General features: G+C 46.6%; 1 protein-coding gene across 1 annotated transcript in view; it reads right to left on the reverse strand.

The window, feature by feature from the left end:
- T265_12911 (hypothetical protein) overlaps positions 1 to 12801 on the reverse strand; it is a gene marked incomplete at both ends in the record, with an annotated part of 31330 nt that extends 18529 nt beyond the window's left edge. Inside the window, 5 exons of the mRNA XM_009166219.1 lie at positions 764 to 894; positions 6407 to 6604; positions 10093 to 10182; positions 12522 to 12680; positions 12720 to 12801. Coding sequence (XP_009164483.1) covers positions 764 to 894; positions 6407 to 6604; positions 10093 to 10182; positions 12522 to 12680; positions 12720 to 12792 — 651 coding nt within the window. The remainder of the gene's footprint in view (positions 1 to 763; positions 895 to 6406; positions 6605 to 10092; positions 10183 to 12521; positions 12681 to 12719) is intronic.
- Between the last annotated feature and the right edge of the window lie 2063 nt (positions 12802 to 14864).

A 14864-nucleotide genomic window follows, 5' to 3' on the forward strand; every position in this document is an offset into this window, starting at 1 on the left:
TATATATATATATATATATATATATATGTCTTGTTCAGCTGTAGCACCCTTTTGGTGCTTAGCTGTCATGCTACCCGAAAGTTGCACGAGGGCTAGGATACTGCTAGGTTGCCCAAGCCTAGACAGGGGAAGTCGAGAGGCCGAGATCGGGTTCGAAACACGGACCTTCCGGTCAGTAAATTCGCACTCTAACCACTTGGGCCATCTCGCCCGAGTTAGCACGTGAGAGATATCACCAGTAGAGTTTTACGCGGATTTGTTACGGATGGCAACGCGAGCACTACTCGGCTTCTGTTCAGGGGTGGGCCGCTAGGCTTTCAACACCCAAATGCGACCTGCAAGCAGCAGAGGACGAGAGGAGAAAGGCTGGACAAAGCTGACCATAAAACTCATTTGCCAATGCTCTATGCAATAAACCGATCACATTGCCCTTCGGTAAAAATACAATCGAGCAGAGTCAAGCAAGCTAGGGAAATTCTGTCAACTACACAGGGGTTCAGAATGCCTTTAAAAAAGTGGAATTATCGGCCAAAGTTAAACAAGGCCACTAGTAGCCAAAGATAAAATTTATCGCGGGATAGGAGACCTATCACCCGCACCGGAAACCAACCGCCCCCGCTTTCACAGCTCCTTTACTAGGATCATTTCATCTTAAATCAGGCATATCATTCAAAATATGGGTTTGCTCAAAGACCATCTTCTCATAGGCACAATACTGACCGCCCATGTTCTAAAAATCCAATATTCCTAAGGTCGGACTCACCTGTTTGGGAATGGGCGGTGGTGGCGGGAATGACTGCGTTTCCTCGGGGGCACCGAAAACTTTGAGTGCTGATTTGTCAATGAGTGTGTACAGCTGATGACAAGCATCACATTTCATGAAGCGAGAGACATCTGAAAAAGGAGAGTGTGTTTGCCAGTCCGAACCCGAAGTAAGGTACTAAAACCACCGGTACCAGCGTCATTCGGTTGACAAACTGAAAATATGTAGGCGCGGAAAGTAACTTTGTTCCTAGGTTTCCAGACCATAAAACCCACAGCACTAGGCCCACATTTGACGTGGTGAATACCGGGGAAAGGATTCGACCAAACTGAGCGTCAAAAGTCGTGCTGTCCAAAAACGGCACCACGTCGCACACTATAGTCGTAGTAGTAGCCGCTTCGATGTGTCAGAGACAGTGTGCGTGTGCTTGTCCGTGATGACTTATTTTGAACTTACAATAACAGTGAAAGTAAAATAAACTATATTCGAAAACTCACGAAACGTCTCAAGCTATGGATTCACTGCTTGGCATCAACCAGGACGGTCAGTCAAAGGTGAAATCCGAACAAACTAATCAATTCTGAAGATCCAGCCAGTACCTAGGCTTTCCGAAATAAACAAAGTTTCTATGATGGTGATACGGAAACTAGGGGGAAACTTCAGTTCACCGCCTTAAAATAGTGATGAAGTCTTTCCAATCCTACCGGTTTCAAGATTGAGAGAAGTGGAGCGCAGCAAACGAGACGTTCGACTCTGCACTCACTTCATGACGCGTGGACTGGAAAGCCTTGGCAGTTCCCGACAAAAAAACTCGCCCAGTCATGATAAGCCTAGCGCGACACGCCCGGCCGCTACGTGAAAAGACAACTAGGAATTCGAATGCGGCAAGCAGTTTACAAATCTTTGAGAAACTAGGCCCGCACACACAATAACAAAACGTCAATCTTGCGGTTTCGAAAGCGCATAAGTTTCAGCGAAATTCAGGCATTCGCAAATTAAATTGACAATAACGGGAGACCCGGATGAATTTGTTGTGGCGACTGAGGCACTCAAACGTTGGCACGGATGGCACCGGTTGAAGGAGATGCAAAAATGATGGATTTGCCTCAAAAACCAGGTAATTTTGTTGATAGTCTGAGAGTTGAAGACTTTAGAATGAGATTTCGTCCTACGATTGAAGCCAATCCAGACTGAGAAGCTGAGAAGTAGTTTCATCGTTATTTGGAATCATTAGCAGTATGCATTTCAGGAAACTCCAGGGGGTTTTGAACCCCCGACACCCCGAGCTAGTGGTTGAACACTTGACCGAAAGTGTGATTAAACCGAAATTAGGCAAGATACAGCCTCAATAAATCTGCAACCCCGCAATTCACACCACGTGGCCACGTGTTGACTGTCGACCGACGAGTCCTCAGATGGAAGGTTGACTTGTCATGTGAATTGTCAATCTTCTTGTGGCTTATTGGTGGTTATGAATCAATCAATCGCGAACTCATTGTGCCATCTGATAGGCGCCTACCATACGAGTAGGAACTTAAAAAGCAGACACAGAAGGGACTTTTCTGTAAAAAGCCGAAATAGCGGAATTGCACATGAATCGACCATATATCAAGCACCCGAAAGGAATAAGGACATGTCGTCCTGACAGAGGCATAGGATTCCCGTTGACGGGCTGTTTTGAGCGTTCTACGCTGAAAACGGATATCAGTCCTCAAGTCCCAATTCCATTTCATCACTATCATCATCATCATCATTGCTGATGTAGAACGATGTCATTTTAGTTGAATAAAGCCTTATAATCAAAAGAAAGAAATGAGACAGTGAGGAGGAACTAGAGCTAGCCTACCAAAAACATCCGACGTGTCTACACCTACACCTACTCATTCAGGCAATCTAGATGGAAATTGACATCACGAATGTCAACGATATCGATTAGCCGCCATTTCGTGCAGCGTCTCCAGCGAAGCACATGGAGGTGAACAGAATCAATACTGTCTAGAAATTTTCGCAACATCCTTTTGCTATATCAGACTGTGTCTAGCACTAGGTTTTTCCCAATCCGAATTGGGAGCATAAAGAGTACTGAAGCACATGGAGGTGAACAGAATCAATACTGTCTAGAAATTTTCGCAACATCCTTTTGCTATATCAGACTGTGTCTAGCACTAGGTTTTTCCCAATCCGAATTGGGAGCATAAAGAGTACTCGTCTTGACAGGCGGTAATTTGGTATGCGTGACACATGGCCCAGCCGCATTTTCTTCAGAGCGCTGGATACATTCTTTGAGGGAAACACTCTCTGCTTCACCAAAACCAGTCTTTTGATCACCAGATTGCGAATTCATTGGTTCCAATCGATTCCAGCTATAGCTCTGAGACATCGGTTGTTAAAGACCTGGAGATATCTCAGATCATCCACCCGAAATGGTCGATTCTTGCAGCAATATAACAATACAGCTCGGATTGTGGTCTGATACACGCGTCCCTTGAGACCCATTGGGATGCCCTATTGACACCACAAGTGGCACGAATTGGCAAACACACTTCTAGCCTTGGGGGTTCATGGATTCACTTCGTCGTTTCTCACTCTACCGCCTGAGCTAGTGAAACTTCCGAGATACATGCAGTGTCAGGACGATCAGATTCCTCAAAATAACCCGAATGCCCGAAACCAACTGAAACCCTCGAACCTCACCAAAATCGTAGTAGGGAGGCTATCAAGCATCTGGACCACAAAAGCCAGCTATCGATTGGACGCTCAAGCAGTTAATCAGTTCAGCAACGGTCGACGATTATGAGCACTCGGACAGTCTGGACCTCGATGCCTTTTGTAATCTTTGCAATCACTTGCTCGCGACAAAGTTGTGGTACTTGTTGTGAGTATTTCCGAAAATGACGCAATGGAGTTAGTTACAAAATATAGTACTCCATTTCTTTGTGCCATTCCTTGAACCCTTCGAAAACTGTCAGAAAAAATCGTTCACCTGTCGCACCCTTTCGGTGCCTAACGGCCATGCCACCCGAAGATTGCATGAGGGCTGGGATACTGCCAAGTTGCCCAAGCCTAGACAAGGGAAGTCGAGAGCCAGAGGTCGGGTTCGAACCACAGACCTTCCGGTTAGTAAATTCGCGCAATAACCACCTGGGCTATCTCGCCCCCGTCAAGGACATTGGAAAATGTCTGGGACCGATTAGATATTCATTGTTTTAGAGAGGTTTGGTAAACAGTCGGTGGATTTGTTGCTGAGCGACGTTTCGCTCCTGATACAAAAAGGTTCCCAAAGTGAGTCAGTTACCAGGTTGATCGGGTTATAAGGTAGTCAGGAAGGCAGTCCGTGAGATCTCTTATGACTAACCAACTTTATCAGAGCTAGGCGTCCGCCTGAAGTTTGTTTGTCGGTCAGTGGGGATGACTAACTCTTACGATCGATTGGTTAGGGCGGTTGTCTTCATGTTGAATCCGGATTTTGCGATCTAGGACACCTTAATAAAACATTCGCCTTAGTGGTCGCTCACAGATTTTGTTCATCTGTGTGCGTCGAGGGGTGACGGAACAATTGGATATAGGTTGGAGGGTGGTTAAGTGAACCATACTCTCTAATCAGTTGGAAAATGTTTGGGACCGACTGCGTAGTTATCGTTTCAAAGAGGCTTTGTACTTTTAAACCCAGACCATTTTACTGATAACTGCATACGGCCTCGTGCCATCTCGACTGAACTAAAACCGCTATCCACACGCTTGCCAGTTCTATGCCCTTTTTTCAATTCACGCCGGGATGCTTGGCGATTTCCATCGCCTCGATCACCAGTCGCTGTGGTGTGAATCTTAGTTTCCATCTCAAAATTTCTATTTTCCAAATCTATCCTGTGCCCAAAACTTGCCCTACCATTGCCGAGTCTGACCGTCACCCGATATTCATCTACGTTTATCGGTGGTCTGTTAATGAATCGAATATGCTCACCGACTCTGGTGTACGTTTGCCTGGCTGCCTGACCTATGTAAACCTTCGTGCAGTCGTTACATTTTATTTTGTATACACAATCCCCAGTTCTATCAACCATAAGGCGATCCTTCAACTGCACCAATACTGAGCGTAAGGTTTTTCCCCTTCGGAAATGCTACTCAAATGTAAGCCGCATTTTGTATGGAATGACTGCTGTTCTGACCCATTCATTGTTGGATTTTTGTGTTTGCTACCTGTTAGTTGCCTCTTTATTAAACCCATTGTCTTGAAGACGTTTTCACCTCAAGTTGCGTTGCTCTTCGGTGAACCTCATCTGTGCACAGTGCTCTTACTCAACTGAAAGTCGTTGAAAGTATGCTAGCATATACTGCTTTCCGGTATGTCGAGGACCGCACCACTATTTGTTGATTTCCGGTAGAGTTGTTTTTAATTCCCCACCACTCTTGCGCGTCATGTAGTCAAGGAAGGGACTCAAACTCCATGCTAAACTTTATGTGATGGTTCAAAGTTCTAGGACATTGAAAGAATTCGTTAACTTCACCACGCTTTATCACAACGAACGTATCATCTACATAACGCGAAGGGATATCCAATATCTCCGATTCTAGCCAATATGTAGATGTAAGACTTCGAACAGAAAGCTTTAGACAGATTCGACTGCCCACTGAGAGTTTTCTGACATAAGTGTTGGTCATTCCCATTAACCAACAAACAGAAACTTCAGACGGACATCCAGCACAGATAAAGTCGGCTAGTCATAAAAAATCACACGGACTGATTCCCTGACTGTCGTGAAACCAGATCAACCTGACCACTTGGCCTGACGAAGCTTTTGTATAAAAAGCGAAATGTCGCCCAGCAACAAGTCCACTGATTGTTTACCAAACCTCCCTGGAACTGTTAGAGGTACGTTCAAAGACTGCACGTCCTGCAGCATGATTTTGCAATATGTGGGGGAAGCACGCGCCGAAGGGTTGGATGACTTCAGTAAACTGATCAAGCAATACTTGCACCTCCTGCTCTTATTCACTTCACAGCTCAAACAGCGTATTACCGAGTAGGTCATAAAAACGTCGGTCTGCAAAGCTTGAGATGTCCTTTCGGTACTTGATTTCCGTCAATTTCGTCTTCCTAACTATCCGATAAAGATCCAGCTTTCTGGAGAATTTAGCGAACTTAAGAGGTTCGACGCATCAGTTTGAAAACGTGACGCATGTGAAATGTAAAAAGGGGTCAACTACGGCGCCCTGTATCGCCAGCAATCGATCATTACTGTGCAGCTCCAGCTAAAGCTGGAGGATATTCGAATATTCGACAATCTACTCAAACTGCTACTGGCAGTGATGAGTTATAACTTGCCTAGATAGTTGATGTTCAGATGCCATGATGTGATTATCTCGTCCGTCTGGCCATATTCGCGTTAAGATCCTGATGCGAGCGCTTCAGATCTGTTTAATTTTGAAATGTTGACGGCGTAAACAGGCCAGGATCCCCAGTGCACGCGTTTTCCGACGAAGGAAACTCAAAAGTGTGCGTAAGAAATGGTCTGATGAAATACACGTCTACGCCCAAAAAGACGGGAACTCATAAGATGGTGAGTCAACAATATGAAAAATAATCCGCTGGAAATCAAGTCCATAACAAAATGATCATGTGAGAGGCGAGGAAGCAAGACTTACATGAACTGGTAGGCTCGATCGCTCGCAAAGGACCCCCGCATTTACTGCATTTGATAAAAGAACCGCCGCTGCCATCTCCACCTCCACCACCGGGTTGTTCTCTGACATCATCTGGGAAACCGTCCATCGAACCCGAATATGTCGACGGCCCCCCTGAGGTCTCCGACCCATGCGGCCCCCCTGGTGGCTGTGATTTGCCTGAAAGGTGAAATTGTCGAAACGCAGGGATCAGGTTAAAATGCTGACTAGACTTGATGCAACAGAAGCCACTATGGACAACCTGAACAGGAAAACACCGCACATATGTGCAAGTCACCGTTAATCGAACGTGATCAACCAATAATGTATGCGCACCAGAGCTCCGTAGTAACTGGAAACAGAACCCCTGGCATGTAATTTTATGGACTTTTATTCTTACTTTACATCAACACCGACATCACAAAATCAGTGATCAATAATGATGTTTCGCTACCATACAGTCATGATTTATTTGAAATATTTATTGTGTTGAAATTCACATGTAAACACAAGCATAAACTACTCCAAATCCCCCCCCCCAAAAAAAACTCGAGTTCCCTATGTCCGTACTGCGTGTTGATCCCTCGCAGTCCAGTTTGTTGATAATATCCAAGGATATAACCACCCTTATTACACACACAATGTCAGTGCCTCGAAATCTATCCAAGCGTACCGCAAATCACCTGTAAATCTGCAAATCTAGATACAGAAGCTTTTGTGTTGCTCATATGCCAAAACAAGATTCGGTAGGCAACCTGAGGTATTTGAAAGGCGAAAGGATGGGCTTTCGGTAAGTTCTCAAACCTTGAGGATCACAATTTAAGTCCCTTGGGGTGCATTGTCGCTGAAAAAGGCAATCCAGCAACTTATACCCGAGATCGTTAGCTGATATGTTGTGATCAGATTGACCACAATGGGACTATCTAGATCCCTCAAATTCGGTGCGTTACGAAATCCAAAATATTAAATAAAAAATATCGTTCACCTGTAGGACCCTTTTGGTGCCTAGCTGCCATGTCACCATGAGGAAGCACGAGGGCTGGGATACAGCCAGGTTGCCCAAGCCTAAACAGAAGTCGAGAGGCAGAGGTTGGGTTCAAACCACGAACCTTCCCGTCAGTAAATTCACGCTCTAACCACTGAGCCATCTCGCCCCCACACACATGACATATATATATATATATATATAGTGTGTGTGTGTCAGGTTGTATATATGCGGTGGTCTGGTGCCCGAAACAAAGCTGCCCGTCGAAGGCGGCTAACCCACTGGATGCCTACGCCCGGTAGGCCAGACTGGTGGTTTGCCAAGAGCTGAATTTAGCGCCACGTCATTACACTTCGAATGGCGCGATTGCGTTCTTGCATGCAAATGGGTTACAATTCAAAGCTCACTAAGCCTGCACGGACAACAGTTCACCAGGCCCTTCTATCAAGTGCCAGATTTTCATGGCATATGGACCCACGATTAGTTTTTCAAACCTACCTGAACACTGCCGCAACAGCGGAATTCCGAGCGTCCCTGAGTTTGAACTCCATCCTCCAAGTGGCCGCAAATGGACTGCTTCTGGAAGTAGTTATCGACCACTCGTTTCAAATGTCCTATTAAGCATATCTAGTTTTGCACCAAGGCTCAACCAGTCGTGGCTCGTCAGAGACTGAGGTCTCCGGGATTCTATCTGATCACTGGATCAGAAGTATCTTGCGCAGCAATTCAAATAAAAATTGCCAGGCATTCTAATGTCATCCGTAATAGCATCGCCGTGCAACAGTGAAGACAGCACGACAGCTTGGTGTCCACTCGCAAATTATGGTTCTAAACGCGTCATTTGCAAGTTACAGTTCTGGAAAATCGAATGCAGCACTTGCCTTAGCAACCCCAGCACGTATTTCAGTATCAACTGTCAATTCTGTGAACGGGATGCTGCCGAAGTAGCGGAAATTTTCACAACACGCTGTGCAGCTGGCGTCAATTTGGTTTGTTCCAAGTCAAAGGCAGACTGGCAAGAGACAAGTGTTTTAGTATGTTTAATTGGGAAGTAGCATGAATTCCAGTAGACTGGTTAGAGGCTATGGTGGCTTGTTCCAAACTCTGACACGTATGGTGCCGATGCAGTCTATCCAGAACAAATATACACTGCTGCGGTGCGGTTCACTCTGCTTTATGGATCAAAACTGTGGTCCCTACGCAAACAAGATGTAGGAAAACTCAGGAGCTAACTACCGCTGTCTCCTTTCAGCGTTTTACTAAAAATGCTTCCGGGGTAATGGTCAAGCCTTGTAGAACAAATTGTGCTGGAGTACGTCGAATGGTTTACGAAGGAAATAGGTCGTCCATGCTAGATGAGCTGATCACAGAGTACAGTTTACAATGGGTTGGTCACGTGTTTTGTGTGCCAGCGGAACGAATCCATTCGACAGTCCCTTTTGAACAACCAAGTGGAGAGTGGAAACGAGCCAGAGAATGACTTGGCAGCGAAATATGAAGGTCATTACTAGCGAACCTAGTTGAACCTACGTTCTTCGGGATTCGGACCGCACAACGGGACACATCAGCGGTCAGAGACACTGTTAGACATCAACAACTCCCGGGCCCGGCTGTCCTCATGCGTCCAAGCTGTGTATGGCAACCCTCCTCTATCTTCCCAGTGTAAAACACGCTGTCATTACTGGATTCATGCGTCAATTATATCAGCTATTGCCTCCAACTAGTAATTACCTACTCTTATTTTCCCAGATCATTGGCGAACAAAACTACGACAGCTACAAGTGTCGCACAGTACGTACGTGGTTTAAAGCTGAAGCTGACGATAATGGCAACTTCTCTCCCGTGAGGTTACTAAGACGGGGCATCGAGTAGCATTACACTGAAAGCCTACATGTCTGATGGCAGATGGGGGTTGTTACCGAACCCCCCTCCCTAAGTGGTTAGAGCGAGAACTTACCGACTGGATGGTCCGTGGTTCGAACCCGACCTCTGCGTCTCGACTTCTGTTTAGGCTGGCAGTATCCCAGCCCTCCTGCTTCCTTCGGGTGGCATGGCAACAAGGCACCGAAAGGGGATTATAGCTGAACCATTTTTTATCACCCGGGACCATACTTCATATACCCAGATCTAAAGCTGCCACCTTGAAGTGGTGATCGGGCTTGAGTGCTGCAATGATCCCACAGGCAACACTGGCTGAAACTTCGTTCCACAAGGTGCAACCATGCAACGAAAGTCAAACGGGAGCAGTCAGACCAAAAGTCGTACTGTCTTCCGCGATGGGAGTGTGAAGGCAGCAAGGAATTTCCCCAAGGCAATCAGTACGTCCATATTCAAGGCAGCGATGCTCCCTTCCCCAGAGAAAGGAAGGGACACCTTTGATCGCCAGACACTGTCAAAGTTTCTGACGATCGTCGGAATCGAAAGAAACTTTCAAATCCAGAGAAACGACCAACGTGGGAGGTCTAAAGGAGTGGCGCTGTTCAAAAATTTGTCTCAACGTAAAGATGTGGTCGATGCACCCTCGGCCGTGGCGGAACCCAGATTGATCCTGACGAGTCTGTCTCTCGCGATAATCTATCGACCTGCGCAAAATAATGCCAGAAAGCACTTTAGATGCGACCGACACCAGCCTGATACCACGATGGTCTTCATATGACGTTCTTGCTCCTTTTTGAAAACTGACGGTCGAGGAGCTCCATTCGGCTGGTATTTTGTTTTCGTTCCAAATCTTCTGCAGTATGGTTCTCAGACTGCTCACCAGGACGTGAGCAGTCTGAGAAGGTGAGGAGGTGTAGACAATTCGGACCAGGTGCCTAGTCGCGCTTCAGGATTGAAATATTACGCTGGATTCGGTTGCTGACAGTGGGTTGGTGTCAATGTTTCATTCGGGCCCGTTTGGTCCTTCCAGCGTTTTTGTTGAACGACACCGGGAGAATTGCTCTTGGAAGTGCTTAGCCCACCACTGAGGACGGCGATTGAGGGAGTGAATTGCTGTTTCGGCTTTTTCGCATATTGTCTCACTGATACCTGCCTTCCTTCGACCCGTTGATCGGATCAGTTGGAACAGGGCGCGGCTGTTGCCTGCAGCGAAAGCTTTCCCCATCTCATGGGCCTTCGAAATCCACCAGCGTTCTGTCATTCTTTTAGCTCCTGATTATCCGGTGTTTGAGGGATCTGCGTGTGCCATTATAGTAGCTAGTTGCTGGTATGGCCCTTCTGGCAGTAATAAGATCAACTGATCTCGAAGATATGCAGTGTTCATTGAGTCGAATCAGATGAGTTGGACAAACAGTTCTGAAAGCTGAGAACACTGCTTCTTTAACTCGCTCCATTCATCCTCCAAGCAACTTCGTCGTCTACATGACTATGCGTTTCTCGTAGCTTTTGGCCAGATTAGCTCGAAACCTTTCAGCTACTGAAACTTGCCGATGTTGACTGACGGAGCTGCTCTCTTTTAGCACGCGTTGTGCTGGCGGAGAGCGAAGTGCCAAGCGGTCTACGTGAGCAGAGTCAAGTTGCGTGCCTCAGAAATGACGAAAATCACTAACTGAAGCTCTCCATCGGTAACTGATAGCTATAAGGCAACGAATTTGCGTGAACCTCATGCCGTGGAAAAGGAAGGAGCGACTCTGCACGAGTGCAAGGTCGGAATGTAGATACGCGTTCCGAAACAGGCCGCAGTTAGTTGTTGATCCGCAGTGTGATCAATATGAGTTTGTGGCCGGCACACCGTTAGAGGACACCATGTGGCCAGGTGACTTCGGCTGATACGGGAGTTAGTACTGCATAAAAGCAGCCTGCGATCAGCACGGGGCTCAAGCAATCGTTCACCACTGCCCGTACGAACCAAGCCCAATCCATGTCGACCTCCTAACTAAACCTCAAATACGCTAAGCCTGTCCACTTGTGCATTTATATCTCCGGCAACCACCATGATGTCTAAGCTTTTAGCTCGTCGCAACAGGGCATTCGGGTGTCGTAAAACCCGTCTTTGACGGCGTTAGGAGCTACAGTCAGTTGGGGCGTAAGTGGACACGACAAACAGCGATCAGCGTCCCGCTTGTGAGACTCCTTCAAGAAGTTGCCAGACGAACCGCACAGAGACGATTATCAACAGGCATCCAGTCGAGTAAGGGTACTTCCGTCCGGTGACTTAGCACCATACCAACCTCCGCACATTCCGGCGCAGCAGCCTCTGGATCACCGGAGGTGCACAGCCGGAAGCGAGTGGAGACTGACAGCGCGGTTAGCTCAACCACCGTGCTTGCATCTCGAATTATCGTTTCTGTACGGCAGTGAAGCATCAGTGTCTACATTGATGTTGCTATCTTTGATGGTGATGATAATCTCGTTTCCGATACGCGGCACACATTAGTGCCAAGCGAGTTCAGTGTGTCAGTGAGAGCAGTTTGTTGTTCTGCATGCTTCAGAGAGCGGACATTGAAGACAGCCAAAAAGACTGGGCGTCGAGGCTTGAGGACTGATTTCGAGTGTCTGAGGTACCCCAAGGGTCAGTTCAGTTGCACTAATGGGGCTTCCGCTGCCACATATCACACGAAGAAACCGTTTTGAACGTTGTACGCGGACTGGTTGGTTTGAGAACCTTGGATGTGTGTGGTTGATTTTTCACTCTTGGAATGCGTATCTTCGAAAGCTCCCGCTTCCCGTTTGCATTTTTTATCTAAGTCCCTTATACAAATCCGTTGGCTCGAATAATTTCCTTATTTATATTCACCAACCTTTAATTTCATCATTGAACTGCGTAGCTACCATCTTTACTATCAGCTTTATGAATACTCAAATGTTCGCCACATTGCAACTAAGGTTTGTCCCCATTTTACTCACTTTACCATTAGTACCGCATTGAACTATGTTCATCAAATACCTTCTGACGTTATTGTCACTTAATTACTCATAATCATCTTGACTGCGCATCTTGCAGGGTGAGTCCGACAGCTTGTTGCATGCGACCCGTGGACCTAAGATGACGGAGATGACATCGGTAATCAGCGTCCCCTGTTCCCTTTTAAGTGAAAACTAAGCTTGATTACCTCAGGAGGAGGAATGTTGTCAGGATGAATTTTGTGGATGGACCAACAAACTTGTACTCACTTGATCTCCGGCTACGCCAGTCTCCAGGAAGTCCCTCAAGAACCGTCATCTTTTCTTGCTGCGTTTCATTTAAGGGACCGTACTTCCCGTTGCATGATGAACAAGGGGCCAGAATAAGGGGCTGAATACCACCCGACTTCCTCCCGTATCGAACCATGACTAGAGAAACTTATATATTTAGCACGGAAACGATCTCACATATAGGTGCACGCCCCGTGAGCTTGGACTGCTTTAATACATAAGACAGTGCACTCGACGCAAAATTGTTCATACTGTTCAACCAGCGGTCAATTCACTACGTGTGCCGAAAACAGGTTGCGCCAGCGGCCAACCAAGGTGGGATCTCGCAGCTGATTGGATTTCAGCTTTCAGGTTCACTGCGTTTGCATACGAGTAGATTCGTAAGTTACCGATTTTGATCCAAGATTGGAATTGCGTATCTAAAAAGCAAAGGGTAAAGAATGAGACCTATCAACTTATGGGGATGGACTTTAGAGGCACATACACTGGCCAGAGGCCGATCACTAGGCGAAGACCGGAAATAATTTCGCTGTAACTACGGGGCTTTCGAAGTGGATAAGTTCAAATGAAATTAGTCCAGTCGAGACAGCTTGCTGACGGTTATGTGTTTAAGTGCGCATGCTACTTAGGTCATCAAACGCCGCCAACTCGAACGTAAGCGGCAGATGCATGGACTTCCAAATACTCTATGGGGCCTACGTCAGACCGCTCCCTCCGTACGCCAACCAAGTTGTCTACTCAGGACGTACGAAAGACGTTACCCTCATTGAGCGTGTCCAGCGGGCCGCCACGAGAATGGTTGCCGGCCTCAAGTCCGTGGACTACGAAACGCGTCTCGCGACGCTTGATCTCTTTCCCATGTAGTACCGTCGCCTCCGAGGGGACCTAATTCTCACCTACGCCCTGTTTGAACAAAGCTTGACAAACAGGTTTTTTACCGTTGACCCAGCAAACACCCGGCGAGGACATAGTAAGAAAATTTTCAAGCTCAGGGCACACACATTCATTAGACAAAACTTTTTTTCATTTCGGGTAGTAGCTGCGTGGAATGACCTTCCTCCGACGGTTGTACACGCTCCTTCTCGAACCCAATTTAAAGCACTATTAGACATTTATTTATGCGAATCCTCGCGCTGGCGAGCATACTGCCCCGCGCTGAGAACATAAAGAGCAGTGCTACACCCTCTTTTCAATTGTGCCTTTCAGGTGAACGCCAGCCATTGATCGACAGGAACAAAACCGACCCGGGAAACTTGGGCAAAAGCCTCGATCCTGTGTATCAATCCGTGAATCCGTGAATCCGTGAATGCTAATAAAGGAGGGGACCGTTGGTCGCACAATGCTCTTAGCTGTAAAACCCTTGTGAGTAGAATAAAATTTTGTTGCGTTTATATTGACACCGAAAATCATCCTAATCTAAGTTCGTATTTTCATAGCTCATAAATTTCACTGTCCAGTGAAACAGACACACCCCAGGTGAAAAATATCTGGAATACTTTCCTAACATTGTTGAGACCAGCGGATGCCTAGATGTGGCTCAAAAGGTCGGACACGTACTCCGAACTCAGTTGCCTTTCGCTTTCAGTCTATCAGGGACACGTCCTAGCTTTCGAAAATTGAATCACACTGTGCGAATAGTGAAAGCCCGTAAGGCATAAATGTACAAAGTCGATGCTGATCAAGATAGGCTCCATACTATCCAGAGCACGTTACACCTTGCCAGACACCTGAATCACGTTAGGGCCCGTTCCAGTCCTCTAGTGAGATGAAATAGGTGAAATTCGACACGGCATTATTGTTAGTGACACTCACGATTTTCAAGTCCCATATTCAAGGATGACTCGGTACTCGGTGCCACACTGGTTTGAGTGATGCTATACTCAGCTTTGTCAATAACACCCCGTTTCAGTTATTTTTATCCAGTTATCATGGATATGCTGCATACATTTTGTTGCCTTTCTTGCGGGGATTTCATCCCATTAAAAATATTTTTAGATTCTGCCAGGGCGGAAGGATGCATCAGAAGTTTTGTTCTCACCCAGTATCGTCGCCTCCCTAAGCTCTAATGCTCACTTATGCCCTGCTGGAACAAGGTTGGACCAGCAGTTTTTAACTTTGGACAGACTAACACACGACGGGGAAACGGTAAGAAGCTGTTCACACCCGCAGCACACTTAACACACGCTGCACTTAACACCCAGTTTAAAGCACTTTTAGACGTTTTTCATATGGGCTCTTGCCCTGGCGAAATTACCTCCCTCGCAGGGAATTAGGGAGTAGTACCACACACTTCATTCACACGTACTTGAACGGGAGTGCTGA

Source organism: Opisthorchis viverrini (assembly GCF_000715545.1).
Source record: "Opisthorchis viverrini unplaced genomic scaffold opera_v5_23, whole genome shotgun sequence".
Lineage (NCBI taxonomy): Eukaryota > Metazoa > Platyhelminthes > Trematoda > Opisthorchiida > Opisthorchiidae > Opisthorchis > Opisthorchis viverrini.